Below are 625 nucleotides of genomic sequence, written 5' to 3' on the forward strand. Positions count from 1 at the left end.
ATCACTAAAAATTATGCTGTGTTCTAGATTCACAAAGTCAATCCAGGCAATAAAAGACTTCCCAATGGCGTTGCCAGATTCTGATATCTGACCTGTACATCACTGTGGGCAATAGAGATATATCTAACATGAAGCAGTGTGTTGCCATCATAACTAAGCCTAACACAGTAGAATAGCAATAGCCTTTCTTCACACCTATGAAAATTTGATAATGTAGTAACAGCTTTGACCCATCTCAGCCAAGAAGCCAAAGGACTTGTCAAGCCAGATACAGACTGTCCCTTTGCTGGGATAAGAAGTCTAAGATCTGTATTGCTAGCATATCCACCTGCGAAGTCTGCACTTAAGAATCCTTTGCTTATCCCTCACCAGTGAGTATCCAGCAGGAAGGACGTTTCTCAGTAGAAGTGAGCTGTTCCCAGAGTAACCTTACTGAGGATGGAGCTCCAGCTCCAGCAGCAGTAGGGGACATAGATAATAATTAAATACATGCTTTCTACCTCCTGACAGGCACGGTAGCACCTTTGGACGAAAATGTGCAGGTGACGGAAGTCAACACTTCGGGTCTGTACAGGATGGACGGCAAACTTGAAGTCACTAAGTGGGCTACAGTAAGTCACATTCG

The 625-nt window shown here is 43.8% G+C and overlaps 1 protein-coding gene across 1 annotated transcript in view; it reads left to right on the top strand.

Moving 5' to 3' along the window:
* The window catches only part of LOC119588935 (regucalcin-like), a 16,253-nt gene that overhangs the window by 13,414 nt on the left and 2,214 nt on the right, over positions 1-625 (top strand). The window contains exon 6 of the mRNA XM_037937548.1: positions 511-611. Within this exon, the coding sequence (XP_037793476.1) occupies positions 511-611 (101 nt within the window). The remainder of the gene's footprint in view (positions 1-510; positions 612-625) is intronic.

This window comes from Penaeus monodon, chromosome 24 (assembly GCF_015228065.2).
Source record: "Penaeus monodon isolate SGIC_2016 chromosome 24, NSTDA_Pmon_1, whole genome shotgun sequence".
Classification (NCBI taxonomy): domain Eukaryota; kingdom Metazoa; phylum Arthropoda; class Malacostraca; order Decapoda; family Penaeidae; genus Penaeus; species Penaeus monodon.